General features: G+C 36.4%; 1 protein-coding gene across 1 annotated transcript in view; it reads right to left on the minus strand.

Moving 5' to 3' along the window:
- The window catches only part of MROH2B (maestro heat like repeat family member 2B), a gene marked incomplete at both ends in the record, with an annotated part of 67633 nt that extends 56143 nt beyond the window's left edge, over nucleotides 1–11490 (minus strand). Inside the window, 6 exons of the mRNA XM_081310152.1 lie at nucleotides 4591–4745; nucleotides 5873–5971; nucleotides 6643–6802; nucleotides 7753–7863; nucleotides 10225–10286; nucleotides 11475–11490. Coding sequence (XP_081166278.1) covers nucleotides 4591–4745; nucleotides 5873–5971; nucleotides 6643–6802; nucleotides 7753–7863; nucleotides 10225–10286; nucleotides 11475–11490 — 603 coding nt within the window. The remainder of the gene's footprint in view (nucleotides 1–4590; nucleotides 4746–5872; nucleotides 5972–6642; nucleotides 6803–7752; nucleotides 7864–10224; nucleotides 10287–11474) is intronic.
- Nucleotides 11491–15180: the final 3690 nt, after the last annotated feature.

Genomic DNA, 15180 nt, shown 5'->3' on the forward strand with positions numbered 1-15180 from the left:
GGATTTTATTAGGAATTTTTGCATCTATGTTCATTAAGGATATTGGTCTGAAGTTTTCTTTCCTTGATGTGTCTTTGTCTGGTTTAATATGTTTTTAAAAAATTTTTACCTATTCTTTCCTTTTTATATATTTTAATTAAAATTCCTTACACCATTTTTTAAAATTTTTATTATAAATGTTAACTCCTATTAATTGTACAAATCAGTGGATTTCACTGTGACATTTCCATACATACACATATGGCATTTAATCATATCCCACTTCCCCACTACTCCCTCTTCCCTCCCCATCCTCTCCAGTCCTTGATAGTTCCTCTTCTACTTTCAGGTCATATTTTCTTTCTTTCTTTCTTTTCTTCTTCTTCTTCTCCTTTCTTCTTTCTTCTTTCTTCTTCTTTTAATTTTCCACATATACTGAAAACATGCTACTTGTCTTTCTGTGTCTGGTTTATTTCATTTAGCATGATGACCTCCAGTTCCATCCATTTTCCTGCAAATGAAATGATTTCATTCTTTAGGACTGAACAACATTCTATCATAAATGTCTACTATATTTTAAAAAAATTCATTCACCTTTGATGAGCACCTAGGCTGAGTATGAAATGTTAATATTGTAAATAGTGCCACAATAAAGATAGGTATGCAGGTATCTCTTTAGTGTGCTGGTTTCATTTTGGGGGGTGTATACCCTGGAGTGGTATAGCTGAATTGTATGGTAGTTCTAGTTTTAGTTTTTGTGAGAAACCTCTGTACCTTTTTTTCCCATAGTGGTTATATACTTTGTCTAAGGATTCCTTTTTCTCCATATTATTTCCAGCATTTTTTTTTTCTTTCGATAATAGCCTTGCTGACTGCGGTGAGGTGGACTCTCAGTATAGTTTTTTTTAAATTATTTTATTGTTGGTTGTTCAAAACATTACATAGTTCTTAATATACCATATTTCACAGATTGATTCAAGTGGGTTATGAACTCCCATTTTTACCCCGTATACAGATTGCTGTCATTATAGTTTTGATTTGCATTTCCCTGATGGCTAAAGATGTTAAGCATTTCCCCCCATATTATTATTGTCTATTTGTACTTCTTTTGAGAAGTGTCTGTTCAGACTGCTTTTAAACTGGATTAGAGTTCTTTTGATGTTTTTTGTCCTTTGTGTATTCTGGATATTAACTCTCCGTCAGATAAATAACAAATGAAGGTTCTCTCCTACTCTGTAGTCTGTCTCTTCACTTTGTTGATTGTTTCCTTTGTTGTGCAGAACCTTTTAAATTTGATGTAATTGTATTTGTCAATTCTTGCCTTTATTTCCTGAACTATTTCTTGAGTTCAAGTCAGGAAGTTGTTGCCTGTGCTTGTATCTTAAGGTGTTTTTTCCTATGCTTTCCTCTAATGGCCTTGCAGTTTCAGATCTTATGTTAGGTTTTTGATCCATTTTCATTAATTTTTGTACAGGATGAGAAATGGGGATCTAGTTTCAACCTACTAAGGATGGATTTTCACTTTCCCCAACATCACTTGTTGAAGAGGCTATCTTTTTTCCAACACAAGGTTTGGACATCTTTGTCAAGAATCATATTGCTGTATATGTGAGAGTTTATTTCTGGATTGTCCATTTTATTCCATTGGCTGTGCCTATTTTTATGCCAATTCCATGCTGTTTTTGTTACTATGGTTCTGCAGTATATTTTGAAATCCAGGAATTGTGATGCTTTCAGCATTCTTCTTCTTCTTTTTTTTTTTTTTTTTTTGCTAAGGATTGCTTTGGCTATTTGGGATGTTATGGTTCCAAATAAACTTCAGAATTTTTTTTTAGTTTTGTGAATAATGTTATTGATATTTTAATGAGTGTTTCATTGAATCTGTAGATTACTTTGGTAGTATGGCCACTGTAGCAATGATATTTCTGCTAATCTATAAAATGGGAGATCTTTCCATCTTCTAAGACCTACTTTGATTTCTTTCTTCAGTATTTTACCATTTCCACTGTAGAAATTTTTCACTTCTTTGGTTAGGTTTACTCCTAGGTACGTACTTTATGTTTTTGAGGCATTCTGAATGATATTGACTTCCTGATTTCTTTCTCAGAGTTTTCATTGTGAAACAGCATTCTTTTTTGTTTTTTAATCTTTCACTTCTATTTATTTTTTTATTTTCTCCGCTTCCCTTAAGCTGTTTAGCTTCTTTTTTTAAAATTTATTTTTTAAAATTTTAATTTGTTATATACAATTCTTAACTAACTATATAGTTCTATAGTCTACTTTTTCTATATGATGATTTTTTTTTGTTTTGGCTGAATTTTATTGCAAAGCAGACCAGCTCAAATCAATGACCATTTATTCTATTCAAGACAGGATCAAGCTGGGCATGGTGGTGCATGACTGTAATTCCAGCAATTGGAAGGCTGAGGCAAGACGATTGCAAGTTTAGAGCCATCCTCAGCAACAATGAGACCCTAAGTAACTTAATGAGATCCCATCTATAAATAAATAAATATGAGCTGGGTATGTGGCTCAGTGGTTAAGTTCCCCTGGGTTCAATCCTGTATACAAAAGATTGCATCAGGTAGGTGGTGGCTCTTCTACCAAGCATTTCTATGCAACAGGTACTTTTCAAGACTTTTCTTGATTGAGCACTCTAATGATGGGCTCTGTAGATCTTTATTCTTCTTAAAATTTTTTTCTTTCTTTGTTTCTAAGATTTCAACTTACTTTGTTCTCCTACTCCTCCAGTACAATCCTCAAATTCCTGTCCTTCCTTTGCTTTCCCCTAGAAGTCTATTTTTTGGCACTTTCCACTCTCCATACTTTCCTCGTATAGCTCTATCTGAAACAATGACACTAATATCTATGCAACCAGTTTTTGTTTTTCCTTTTTAATTCCAACCTGAATATCCCCTAACTTACTAATATCTCCACTTCAATGAACCAGAGACATTCAAGTTGGAATGTCTACATTAATCCATGTTTTACTGTCCCAGATTTGTTCTTCCTCCCATTTCCCTTATCTAAATTCATGGCACCAAGACCACTGACCCCAGAAATCTAGGAAACACACTAGGTGTCTTCTTCAGAGTCTGACTTCATTCATCAAGACCACAGACACTACATTAACTGATCCTTTTACCATGTATGACCTTGCCTTAATTCATCCCTATTCTGAATCTGTCTTCAACACTGACATTACAATGATTTTTACCCCTAATATTCTAATCCTTGATTTAAAAAACTTAAATGTTTCTCATTTCTTGAAAAAAGTCCCCGTTCCTGTGTAACATGTCAGTCTTTTCACAATGTGGCTGGACCACCTTTCTGGTTTCATTTCTTTCTGCCTTGGATCTCCTGTCTTCCCTCCAGCTCCCTTTCTGTTCTCACCGAAGTAGGCATCTTTCCCCATCTGCAGCCTTTCCTTTGAAGGGCTCCATTCCCTCTTGGGGGAATGTACATTCCCTGTGGTGGTTAACCTCGTGGGCTGCAAGGCTCAGTTCCAATGCTATGCTTCACCAGGGGAGACAAGTGTCTTCCCCCTGTGTTCCCTTATCACTTTGTGTACCCTCTTCTTTATTTGCCTGGCTCTTCCTATGGGAAGCAAAGGGAATGGCCATCAAATGGACCCTGTTTTGCAGATGCCTTCAAGAAAAGGTTTCTACAGAATATTTGAAAAGTTTCATGTCTGCTACTGACTTAACCAATGCAGGTTGTTAAAAAAAGTAAATGCTCTTATAACTTAAAGCATAGAAAAGAAACTGAACTCAAAATGTAGCTCAGTATCAAACTTTTTAATAATATAACAATAGAGGGACCTAAATTCAATATAATTTAGCTTACTTAAAAAATTATAACAATTTAGCAAGATAAAAGATGGGATTATATATGTGAATGCACTTTGTAATCTATTCTCTATAGGGCATTCTGGTATTTTGACACAGCCTGATACATTGTTTAGATATTATTTTATTTAATCATGATGTTCATAGACACTGGATATTTCTGCAGCCTGTTGTTTTCCCAGTTAGTAACTCAGCTCAAATGTGAGTTATGATATATAAGATGTGAGACAGCTCACATTCTCTCTATTTTACTCATTTCTTCTCTTTATACTTTAAAATATCAGTTTCACAAGAGCATTTGTTTGGGTCTGTTTAATCCTTGATATATCCTCACTGGAATATTAACTGGCATGCCATGGGGATTCAATAAATACTAGATGAAAGAATGACTAAATGGTGATTTGAAACAGATGGAAACAATGAAAGATCTGATAAACCTAAAAAAAATCCCAATAGTGCAATAGTGTCCAAAAAAACAAACAAACAAACAAACAAAAAACAAACCAGAGCTCAATTCCCATGTTACAAAGAAAGAGGAGTTTCAAAAAGTTCTATGCTTGATAATGATTCAACTACACTATGATGTTAAAAAAAATATCTTAATAGGTTAAAGTTTAGAAAAGAAACAGAACTAGAGAAGGTAGCCAAGTATTTGACTTTTTATATTTTACCACAGAGCAACCTAAATAGGATACAACTTAAACCTAGATTGAAATCAACCAAGAGGGAAATCCATCTTGGCCCCCTCAGAGGCTCCACTCACTTGTGCATGGGAGGCCATGGGGGCCCATTTTTCCATTATGTACCGGAAAAGCATGAAGATTTTGTCAGACAGTCGGTTGGCATCCAATCTGGGATAGGGGAAGTCTTTCCAGTGGTTGACATACTTGTAAATGGCCTTGCTGAACTTCTCAAGGGCTGCATTTTTTAAAAAATCCACATAGAATAGGCATAGTCAGTGCATTTTCAACTTGTACTTTCCATTTTAGTTTATCAGGACATAACCCCATCATAAGTCAAAGAACTTCTGTATTCCAAATGGGGATTTATAATACAAGTCCAGAATTCAAGACAACAGATAGAAAAAAAAGGGAATCCACTTCAACTCAAGGGACCATTTTGCAGCCAACTTAAGAAAGTATAAGTGCAAGTTAAACAGAATAAAAATATAACCACAGAGAAAAATATAAGAAAGGGAAGAACTATGATGTTTAACAAACATATTATAGTTTATATGCAATCTGACAACTGCACAAAATAAACATATAAAAAGTGTTCAGTCAAGTTAGTAAAATACAAATTGAAATAGTATGAGACATGACAACACACCATACAGAACTGATATTATATAATATAGTCAACGCCAAAGATTGATTGGTCTGAGGTGTAGCTGGTATTCTTACTTACTACTGGTGAGAGTTGAATTGGTATAAACACTTTGGAAAACTCTTTGGCACTATATATCAAAGGTGAATATGCATTCTAGATAACCCATCAATTCTAGTCTGCAGATGAAGTCATTTTATATGTATATAAAATAAAAAATACATATACCAAAATATATATATATATATATACCAATAAATATACAGGGCACTATAAGAGTGTATGGTCGAAATTTCTGCCAAGAGCTGGTGAGCACTCATGATCATTGTAGAGGAAATGTGATTGAAGAAGGATGCTAGGAGAAGAGGAGGCTGTACAGAACAGTATACGAATGAGTCTGGGTGGTCATGAAGACTCAGGTTGAATGCCACCTGTACATGTCACTGAGTATGCCTTAGGAAAACTGATTAATTTTCATGATCTTAAAGTTCTCATCTGCACAATGGGACGATGATACCATTGATGATGTTGCAGAATTGTCGTGAGGACTGAGAGAACTGGCTGCAGAAGGGCCTTCCACAATGGGAGGCACTCAATAAATGGCACCCATTAGTATTAGAAAAGACAAAAGAGTAGAAGGGAAAATAAGACTTGTGTTCAGTTGGTAAAGACTGGTTGTAGTTCATCTGAAACAAAAAGGAAATCACAGGTATACCCACCGATACAGAAAGTTTGCTTCATACTTTCATCCTGGGCCAGCCTGAGCATAGTCTGCATGGTGAGCAAGGTCATCATCATGAAGGGAATACTTTGGGACACTGCAGTGAAGGAGGTGAGAGAAGAAAGGCATGACTCATTTTCTCACATGGGGGCTCTGTGACTTCTTGCATCAGCAACAAGCATGTCAAAGCTGCAAGGAGGAGGCAGGTGAGGTTCAGGAAGGAGATTTTCTCCTTCATCCCCTCCTTCCCCCTGTGAATGCCAGGCTTAGTTAGTACCCCAAAAGAAGGTACTGCATATACAACTACATGTACCTGTTGTCCAGTGGCTATTGTTTATTTGGATAATTGTTTTATTAATATCAATATCTCCCACCCAACCTTCCCTGTATTCCCAAAGCCCAGCAAATTTAATGGGTTGCTCAATAATATCTGTTAAACTAAGTAGTGTAAAAACTAATGGTAGGAATCTTTACAAGTGTTCATCAGTTTTCAGAATATGCCTTTTGGCAAATATACTTCTGCAAAAGCAAAGCCAAGTGAAGGGAAAGTTGAGGATGGGAGTCAGATCAAATTCACTGCATTCTGGACTAATGGCTGGTGGGCAGGCTCACAAACATTCATAAATAGCCACACTTATGTCCCTGTCAATTCTCTATAGTAGGCAGAGATGCTCTCCTTTCTGCCATTTTCTGAAACTACTGGGTTTTAGACAATTGTTCAGAGGTGGTTGTTTCCTAGTTAAAGTGTATCAAATATTCTCTTTATACCATATCTGGTTGCCAGTTCAGCCAGGGAGAGCACAACGAATTCGTCTGGGAGCTCTAGAATCCTGAAGTTACTCTGGACTTCATACATCACAGAGTTGAAATCATGTGCAGCTAGAGACACCAAAACCTCACCAGCTAGCATTCTGATTTCTCTGAGATTCTGAGAAGGAAAAGAAAAATAATAACAGCTAGAGGAAGATCAAAGTCTGCAGAGAAAAATAGCCTACATAATATTGTGATTTTCCCTAGATCTGGTATAGAGGGAGAACAGGCTATTAATTACAAATCTATCGTAAAAGACTCTCAGATAGATGTTACTTGCTGGGAAAGAAGATGTAACTTTAATGTATTTTTTAAAAAATGGTTTTAATAGGGTTCTTGTAAACCTGAGGTCAGTAGATGTTTTCTTGCTAATTGATCATGTACTGTGAACATAGGATTTATGTTTTATACTTAAATAATAAGAATTATTGTGTTCAAAAGTAATGGTGAAAGGAATGGGCTAGGAGTTGAGAGGGTTGGTTTCATTATCTTCTGACCTAATTGTCTTTGATATTGGAAACATTCTGCTTTTGTTGATGGTGAACTAGGTAAATTTGGTCAATCCTCCGGCTGAGGAAAATAAAAAGATCAAGACAAGATACTAAAAAATGTTCTCTTAAAAGCATCAAGGAGCTCACGATGTGGAGTATAATGAATTAATGGGTTGAAATCAAGAAAAGATCATACAGTCCCAGACAAGGAGGCACATAAAGAGATAAAAAATCATAAGGGGACCAAGAAAACTGATTTCTAGTTTCTTATTTAGTCAACAGATAGTTGTGTTACTTTTAAAAAAACATGTCAGCATAAAATTCCCTATCTAAATGGAGTCTGGATGATGTTATCTCTAAAGTCTTTCTCAGATTTCCCTCTGTTTCCTCAACTGTGAAAGGATGAATAATGGGCATGGGAACTGTATTCAAGTATCCATGTAAAAGAAGGAAAAGTCATTTGTGGTTCGAGCAGAGATGTAGAAAAAGATTCTGCCATCCACACAGATGCTCTTGGGTGACTTGAAGACCCTGTTGCTAGCCCTATGCTGATTTCACCAATAAGAACCAAACTTACATGGTCATCTCTCATGTCCTTAGAAGTGTAATAAATCAACCGTTGGACAATTGCATCATCCAAGATGTCTGAATTCTGAATAATAGACGTGAGATGACTGTAAATGTCTTCCTGTGAATATATAAGGAGTATTTGGATTGTAAAAATAAAGGAATTGGATGAAGTTCAAATAAATAACACAATTAAAGTAGGCAATATATTTTTACTACACAGTGGATTTTAAATATCTTAATTTGGGCTTCCCAAACATGACATGAATCTTTAGGGGTCAAAAGTTTACAGGTAGAACAAAACTAATTCTAAAATTGATTTGAACTTGTTACATCCCTATGGCAAGATCTAACTGAAGGCAGGGACAGGTTGCTTGATATATTAGAGTCTTTTGAAAGTCACTGTTGTAGAGGTCCCAGGGTGATGGAAATGCCTGACACCCTAATTACTACTCTTAATTACAGGGAGTGTATAAGGAAGCACACTGTATTTCCCAAAGAGGTTTTTATGCCATGAAACTGGATCAAAAGGGAGAGTTACTTTAGGTAGAGGGGAGTGAAGGGAGGGGAGGGGAGATGGGGAGAGGAAGGATAGTAGAATGAAACAGACATTATTACCTTATTTACACATATGACTGCATGACCGATGTGATTCTATAACATGTACAATCAAAAAAATGAGAAATTATACCCCTTTATTTATGATATATCAAAGTGCATAAATGCATTCTACTATTATATATAACGAATTAAAGCAAATAAAAATGTATAAAGTGAAAAAAGGGAAAGTTATAAGTTCTTGTTTTATTCATGCCTTTGCTAAGAGAAGGGTGAATCCTTTTTGGACGAAGCTGTAGCCTTAGAAATTACATGGCTTGGCCAGATGCTTGTGTGTGAGTGCCTCTAAATCTCTCAGGTGGCTACATGAAGGAGAGGCTGGTGTGCTCACATCTCCAACAGTATCAATTGCACACCTCCAGCTGCTGCACCCATATCTGAGGTGTGAAACAGGTCCCTTTGCACTATTTTTAAGGGCTGAGCCTTAGAAGACTAAGAATACGCTCTGCTTTGGCTTTGCTTTCTTCCTTTAAGTACTTTCAGAGACTGTCTCATCATTTGCTCCATGAATGTGTTCTGCTTTCTGCAGGCCTGTTCTCTTGGAAAGGTCTCCACTGTGGGGGCCCTCACTGTGTTCCTGGAACTGGGCCAGGCCCTTTATCTGGAGCATCTCTTTGGACTGTTCACAGTGAGCCTCTGTGTTAGATGCCACTAATAGACCTTTTTATGAATGAGAAAATTGAGTGACAGAAAGCATAAGTGTGGTTAGTATTAGATGGTATCGCTGCCCTTGGAACCTGACTCTTAGCTGGCACTGTGACCTGTTTGTCATGCTGGCTGAATCAATTCCTTAACTTGACACAATATAAAAATAAATTGTAAGCATTTGTTATTCTCTGATGCCTTCTCTGGAATTTCTTCCTCAGTACTTAAGGGGTCCAGAGACCATTTCCCACATGCTCCCAAATATTTGAGAAATAGTGCTTTATGGGAAAATTAATTCCTACTAAGAGATTAATATAATGATTTTCAACCATACCTATATGCTAGCATAAGTTTCTGTGAGCTTTAAATGTCTAGGATCTTCACAGATTGGTCAAATCAGAATCCCTGTGATGAGGTTTGGCAATCCGTATTTTTATAAAATTTTCTAAGGGATTCTAATACACAGTCAGGGGTTAGAACTGCTGAATTAAGAGATAAAGGTATAGGTATTGCCTTTTCCAGGGAGCAACACTGACTAGTTATTAGGAGCATTTTGATGGAGTGAGATGGGCTTGTGTTTTGTTCTTTTCTGGGAAAGTCATGTAACTTCTCTGTCTTATTTTTCTTAGTTGTCAAATGGAAGTAGCAATATTTAAGAAGTTGTTGTGAGAAGTAATTATTATATAATGCACCATTGTGTTGAAAACATCTAGCCCTTTACTTTCTATATAAGTGTCCATTGAAGGGTAGTATTGTTATTTTGGTTGTTGAAGTCTGAATAGCCTTCAATTCTCAGGAAAATTTTCCAGTTGTGAAATTTCATTAGAGATGAGTATAGGAGCTCTTTGTGGATTTTCCTAGGAACCCTAAAATTATGAAGGAGGAGTCTTTAACCCACACGATTGCAAATTTGACATCCACCACATTCCACACCTACCTATATAAGGTTATGAACAAGGGCATCATTTGCTAGTTTCTAGAAGTGGATATATTCTTGAAATGCTAAATGATTGCTAAGTGCCCTGGTTCTTAAAATGCTAACTATAATTGTTTCAGCGTTATAATGACTTCTGTTATTGCAACTGCATTTTTGAAAAATCTAACACCACGTCAGAAGCCAGAAAAAAAATAAGGCAGTTGAGGCAAAAAAGAATATATATGAAATGTTGCAACAATGGTACTAAAAATGGTGAAAGATTTTATTCCCTATTTGTCCTACCTTACTAATATTATCCTCCTTGTTCAGCATCCCAAGAGTGAGATTAATATCACCAAAAATCTCTAAAATGCACAGAAAAAAAGAATTAAAATATGTATCAAGATGCTCTCTGTTAGTTACTTTGCAGTAGCCACAGAAAATTAATTTGTTCTGTCTCCACCCATTCTTTCTCTCTTCCTTGATAGAAATTATATCGTATTCATATTTCACATTCCTGATACATTTGAAATTATCAGAGCAGTAATAGTTTTGAAACCTGAATTCAATGGAGAGGGGGGCATAAAAAATGATAGATTCCTATTTATCCCTGTAGTCAAGTGGCCATCATCCTACACATGTTCTCTAGCCAAGCTCAGCTGTAAGATTCAATGAGTTGAATCCACTTCTCATGACTTGAGCTCTTCATTTCACACTCTTTCAACACCTCTCCTGTCCATCTCCTCCTACCCCCTATACTCTCTTCTCAATATCTCTCTACTCTCTTGTGCCTGCCAGGTCCTTTTTTTTTTTTGTGCCATGTTGCTGAGACCTTGATTTCTCTGATAAAGACCTAAGTGTTTTGATTTGCACTTTGCAGGAATATATATATATATATATATATTAATATATATATATATATTATATATATATATAATATATATATATATCACTCTAGAAAAGTATAATAATAAAAATTTGGAATCAAAAGAATTGAGCAATTTCAGGCCACATGGTGGGTTTGGTAGGAGGAATGATTTTGGGGATGGAGATTTCTTTTGAATCTCCAAATCAAACAACACAGCCTATTAATACAGCATTTTTGGCAAAGCAGAAAGACATCCATACTTATAAATTGGAGGAAAACAATTCTACAGGATTCTTCTAACATTTAAAATTAAACAAGAGACTGCCTTTCTTTGATATGTAGCCACTCTTCTCAAGTGGGCTATTTTTTTTTTTTTTTTTTTTTTTGTGGTGCTGGGGATTGAACCCAGGGGAAGCACTCTTCCAACTGAGCTATGTCCTTAGAGCATAGAAAGTTTTACAACAGGTAAAACAGTTATGTCTCAAGTTTCCAGTCTATCATTGGTCCTTCACAATTAGCATTTTAAAAAATTTTTATATAAAGGGAGAGTAGCGGGAAATAATCTTACTTTGGCAAAACATTTCATAAAATCCCATAATGACACACCCTCTGCTAGACTCAACATGTGCACAAGACACACAGTACACAGCAGAGCCCCAACTCTCTGGGACCTGATGGTGCTTACCTGAGGATTCCTCCATGCCGTGAGTTATGTCTTGGCTATTTTAGGGTTTCTAAGAGACAGCACCTAAGTATCAGAAATAGTAAGGCTGAAAAATCAAAGAAGCAGGTCAGCAAGTTTCTCATCTAAGGTTCACATAAGGTTCCCTAAATGAAAGTCCCTTCTCCACTTGACTGGCACAGTGATCTGGGAGCTTCCAGCGATGGGTTTGCTGTTGAGGAAGCTGATGCTGTACTCTACAACTATGACATTGTCTTGCTTTTGAGCTCCTGCTGACCAACAAAATGGCCGCATCTCACCGAATATTGTCCATTTGGTGGAGACCAGAGTATTTGAGAAGGAAGAAATTAGAGACTAGGATTCAAACCATTGTTATAGACCAGAGGAGTTCCTCTCCCCAAACTTGGGTCCATTGAGCACAAATTTGGGAATGGTTTTCAGTAGTCACTTTACTGGCCTGATGTTGGTAAAGCCTTGAGATGAGGCTGCTGATTATTCTGTTTGGTGAAAGTCAGTCACACAAACTGGGCATGCCCAATGGACCGGAATGCCTGTCAGGGGCAGTTGAATGGAATGTCCAACTGACACTGTGGCAAAGCCAAGCCTTCTTCCCAATGCTTTTTCCTGTCTTGATCAGGCTTTTTCTCTGACTCCATTATCTCTGTTTGGCTTCAATTCATTTTTAATTCAGACCTTTTGGCTATCAGACTTTGAACTTGACTAGCATTGACTTAAATCTGGTCCTAATGCCCCTTAACTCTAAATCTATAGGATCACAATCTCTGGTAAATGTGCAGCCTGTGTGTTAATATGGCATATGAGAGAGAGAATGGGAAAGAGGTACTAACAATCCATAGGGCCGTTGCAAAAGGGATGAGGACAGGGCTCATGATAATTCTTAGCGGTTTCTTCTCTATCTTCCCTTCATTAACGTACCTTACTTCAGATTCAAAGGTCAAGTTTTGGCTCACAACTCAATCACAACTCATAGGCAGATAGTTAGGTCTTCACCAGGCCAGTGATTGAAAACTTTCTTTGCTTTGAAAGTATCACTTTTCTCAAACTGTGGTCCACAAGTGCCTTGTCATAGGATTCACCTGGTGTCCTTACTTAAAATGTCGATTTTCAGGCCCCACCTCAGACCTGGTAAGTTAGAATGAAGGGTCAGGGTTCTGTATTTTTAATGAGTACCCTTGGTGATTCTAAGGTTCACTGAAGTCTGAGAAGCACTGGCCAAGATCCTGGCCCAGTCATCCATGAATGGATGAGTGAAAACTTAACAGTTAACTGAGAGTGTTCTTGGTGGTTGACAAGAATAGCAGCTGCTTCTCCTGACTAATTCACAGTGGAAGAAGGGGCTGAGAACTGGTGAGTCAGAGAGGTAGTGGGGTGATTAGTGGCAGCCTTTTGCCTCATAAGGAAAGATAACATTAGAAATGATGTGCTTTTAAAATCATAAAGAACAATATGTAACAAAGTTGAGAAATTAGCTGTTTAGGTCATTGTTATAAACATTTTCTTCTTTTTTATTTTTTGTGAATTCAAAATATGATTTTCTGCATCCCTTACATAAAGGTTTTCTTGATTTTTTAAAAATTGGTAAAGTCAGGGGATGATTGATTTATATTAACTTTGTAATGTTTTCATCAGGACAATAAAAACACATCCTTTAACTAAAGATAAAGCAAATTCAGATAGATTAAAACAACAACAACAACAACCAAATCCTCAAAACAGCTCATTTGCTTTCATTTTATTTCATTTTAGGAGGTCTGTTTGTTGTGTCTTTCCATCATTCCCTCTTCTTCTCTTTACACCCCGCTTACACAATGCAGGTTTGATTTCTTCAAGCCTGTGGAAGCTTGCTAAGCAGTGATTCTCAAATCTAATTGGATGGAACATGCTAACTAATTCAGTATTGTTTCCAGATATTTTATTTTGAAGAAGACCAAATTCAGCCTGCTGAGGAACCTCAGCGTCTCCTCAGACATGTGATAACTCTTTCCTTTCTGTGCAATTTGTCAAATGTTTCCACTTAATCCAAGGAGCACTAGGTTCCCAAATGAAGTGTTAGCAGACAAGAACGTGAAACAACAACAACAACAAAAAGCAATTGAAGTAAAATATAAAGCTAGGAGAGAATATACGCATATAAACATGGAAATCATAGAAATTTATATTTTGTGGTTTTAATGTAAAAGCTTTTAATTGTAGAACACAATTAATTTAAACTTTTGACATCAATTCTTTTATTCTTCAAATGAGGTGTTAGTTATTATAAAACAATTTAAAAAGTCAAATTAGCTGGTGCTTTACTTTTCGTCAGTTTCAAGAGGTTAAACACAATCACTTGTGTTTTGGCATATGAAAGGACAAGGAATATTACACAACAGTTTTATATAGAGGCAAATATACCTCAATTTCCCTGTGTTTCTTTTATTTTTTTTTTTTATCCTTTCCTACCTCTTCTCTTTCCTCTCTCTCTTGTCTTCTCCTCTGCTTTTCTGTAACTAGGTCTCTCTTTTCTGTCCTGTTGTTTTTGTTTTTAATTTTTCTCCTTCTTTATCTTTGAACTGATAGTAAACAAAAACAAACAATATCAGAATAATGTCTAAGGGCTGGGGTTGGGGCTCAGTGGTAGAGTGCTTGCCTAGCATGTGTGAGGCACTGGGGTTCAATTCTCAGCACTGCATATAAATAAATGAAAAAAAATAAAGGTCCATCAACATCTTAAAAAAATTAAAAAAAAATTTCCAGTATCATACAGTTTAGTTGAATTCAACCCAGTTATTTGATGACTTGTTAGGCAAGAAGCCCCATGGTAGAGACTTTTGAGCATATCATAGTCAGTGAATCCGCCAGTCCATCAACACAACAAACTGAACAGTAAGCCAAGGTTGAGAGTGTTAACAGAGGCGCAAACACAGAGCACAAAGGAATTGTGACTTCTGTCCACCAAGCACAGGGTGGCATTGGAGTTGGTCCTCGGAAACAGAAATGAGTCCTCTTCAGAGCACTCAGAGAAACTCAGCTGCCTCCTTTCCTAAATAGAAGATTTACTCATGCTGAGTAAATAATACAATTTTCTTGATTTTTTTTCTATTTAAATTTTCCAATATTTAGAGTGTTTGATTGTTTTTATTGCAAATATACAGTATTCGGTTTTTGCGACAAAATGTATGTTCAAAATAATTTTCTTCCACTCAGAGCAGGATTAATGTATAAAATAAAAAGAAAGAGAAGAAACAGCAGGAGACCTGAATTTCATAAACTTGAATCTTATCTAGGTTCTGCCTTACAGTAGTTGTATTTATTACTCTGGGGAAAAAAATCAACCAGGTTGCAAAAAATGAGGGTATTGAGTTAGCTGGCCAAAGGACCACTTCCTGTGTTAAGCAACTTTATTTTCACTTCTTAGTAATTTCAAACCATTAATAATGTTGTTTCTAATTCCAAAGCAATTATGTTGTAAATGAAGTTTTGCATTACAAATTTGGTAAAGGGAAGTTATACTCTTCCCCATATCTTTCTTGCTGCATTAGTAGCAGCAGCAGCCAACCATACAGGGAGAGGAGACTGCAGAACTCCCTAGGGACTGAGGCAAGGCAGTCATCTCTGTGGACAGTGAGGTAAGGGTGGTACATACAGCTCAAAGTCCATACCAGTGATTGAGCTTCCATTCATATTTCTTTATTTAAAATCCTCAAGA

This window comes from Spermophilus citellus (genome assembly GCF_964194105.1).
Source record: "Spermophilus citellus genome assembly, chromosome: 1".
Classification (NCBI taxonomy): domain Eukaryota; kingdom Metazoa; phylum Chordata; class Mammalia; order Rodentia; family Sciuridae; genus Spermophilus; species Spermophilus citellus.